Source organism: Aphanomyces astaci (genome assembly GCF_000520075.1).
Source record: "Aphanomyces astaci strain APO3 unplaced genomic scaffold supercont1.5, whole genome shotgun sequence".
NCBI classification, from domain to species: Eukaryota; Oomycota; class Saprolegniomycetes; order Saprolegniales; family Verrucalvaceae; genus Aphanomyces; species Aphanomyces astaci.
The window spans coordinates 1,030,154-1,031,800 of record NW_009798268.1 but is presented as its reverse complement, the minus strand read 5'-3'; the positions used below and the strand labels follow the sequence as shown (position 1 = coordinate 1,031,800).

The window sequence follows — 1,647 nt, the reverse complement described above, 5'->3', positions numbered from 1 at the left end:
AAGACATACATGACCTTTCTGTTCATTGAGTTTCAAAAGCTCAAAATTCCTATTGATGGCTGAGAATTGGTCGTTTTGCGCAATGGCACAAAAAGTGGTCTTACTGTTCATTGGTATTTTACGGTTGTAGTTGCATTATATACTCTTTTTGCGTGTTGATCAATCATGTTTAATAATTATAGTACTTGCTTACAACTATTTGCCTGGTGCAATGGTCACGCAATACCTGTATAAGTTAATCATTACTACTGGTACTAACTTGCTGAGTTTTCAATTTGTTCAAGTGAGGTGGTTTCGTCAGCGTCTCCGATTTTTCAAAGTCCATGCCACCTGGCGTCGGGGACAGGATTGGCGTGGAATGGATGTATTTGTGCGGAACGAACACGTACTCGCTCAGCCCTGGATACCGCATAGCATGGACGATGCGCTTCCACTCCAAAGACGATGAAATCGCAAGCTTGTCAAAGACAGCTAAAGAATTCTTTGTTATCTGCGCCGACTTGCACAACCAGTTACCGTGCTCACGACAGTAGACTTCGAAGACAAATCCTAAAGTGTCTTCATTATCATTCAGGTTATGTGCACATCAACCAGCGAATCACTTCGCTGTAATCCAGGCATCACAGTCAATACAATCACAGGTACCGAGAGGGAGTATATCATGTCGAATTTATACTTAAAAGAGTGCAAATATCCATACTATTAATAGTACTGGTAAGGCTGAAAACAGTGGTAAATTTGTTCGAAATTCGGATAAATCCGGATGAATGAAATACTTCGAAGTATGAGACATGCATCTTTGTGAAATTGGAGCGACAGGGAAATGTTGATAACGTTATTATGTACCGCCGCACCAGATCCCCCTGGCGCAGCACCGCTTTGGTCAGCGAGGACGGCGCCAACTTGTCCATCTTGAAGTGCTAGTCGAGCATTTCAAAGAACGAAAACCAACGTACCGCCACTGTTATGCTGGTTGTACCGCCACCTTTATGCTGATGGAGGAGATAGCAGCGTCTCTGCTGTGGTTGCCCATGGTGCGGCGCGTTGATTTCTGTCCATAATACATCACGTACTAACAGTATGCATGTTTCATCATTGTTTCGTAAATCACCATATATCTACGATACAAGCAATCGCATTCAAATTTCAAGATAGCAGGAATTAGATAACGATACAAGTGATGTACGAAACAAAAACGTTTCGAGATTGCTATAGTATTAATAGCCTGGTGTATTTTGTTTCGTGTTTGTTTCGTAAATCGTGTATAATTTCTGATAACGTTACTACTACTATTAATAGTAGACAATAGAATAATAATATAAAGACAAATAATTTTACTTCATCCTTTTCACCCATTTGTAAGATACTAGTGTTAAAGCATGAATAACTGTAAAATTGTTCGAAATCCAGGTTGATAAATTAGGGCGGTCGGCACTAATTCACAATTATGGGCTTGGCGACCGACCACACCAATTTTGAATATTCAGAATTAGTAAGGATTATTATCTTGAATCTTGTATGTGGGATTTGTCATGAAAAGTCGCATCACAAATAGGCATTGATGTAAACAGTCAATAGTGCAGGCACAACGTGTTCAAGGGTTATTACGCTACACTTGATGGCTTTCTATAACTAGCATCGTTGCAT

General features: G+C 40.1%; 1 protein-coding gene across 1 annotated transcript; it reads right to left on the bottom strand.

Moving 5' to 3' along the window:
* Window positions 1-235: 235 nt before the first annotated feature.
* H257_03130 (hypothetical protein) lies at window positions 236-1,033 on the bottom strand (the record flags this gene model as incomplete). The annotated part of the gene is made up of 3 exons (XM_009827088.1): window positions 236-457; window positions 855-920; window positions 980-1,033. 3 exons carry the CDS (start codon window positions 1,031-1,033, stop codon window positions 236-238), a joined length of 342 nt encoding a protein of 113 aa, XP_009825390.1.
* Between the last annotated feature and the right edge of the window lie 614 nt (window positions 1,034-1,647).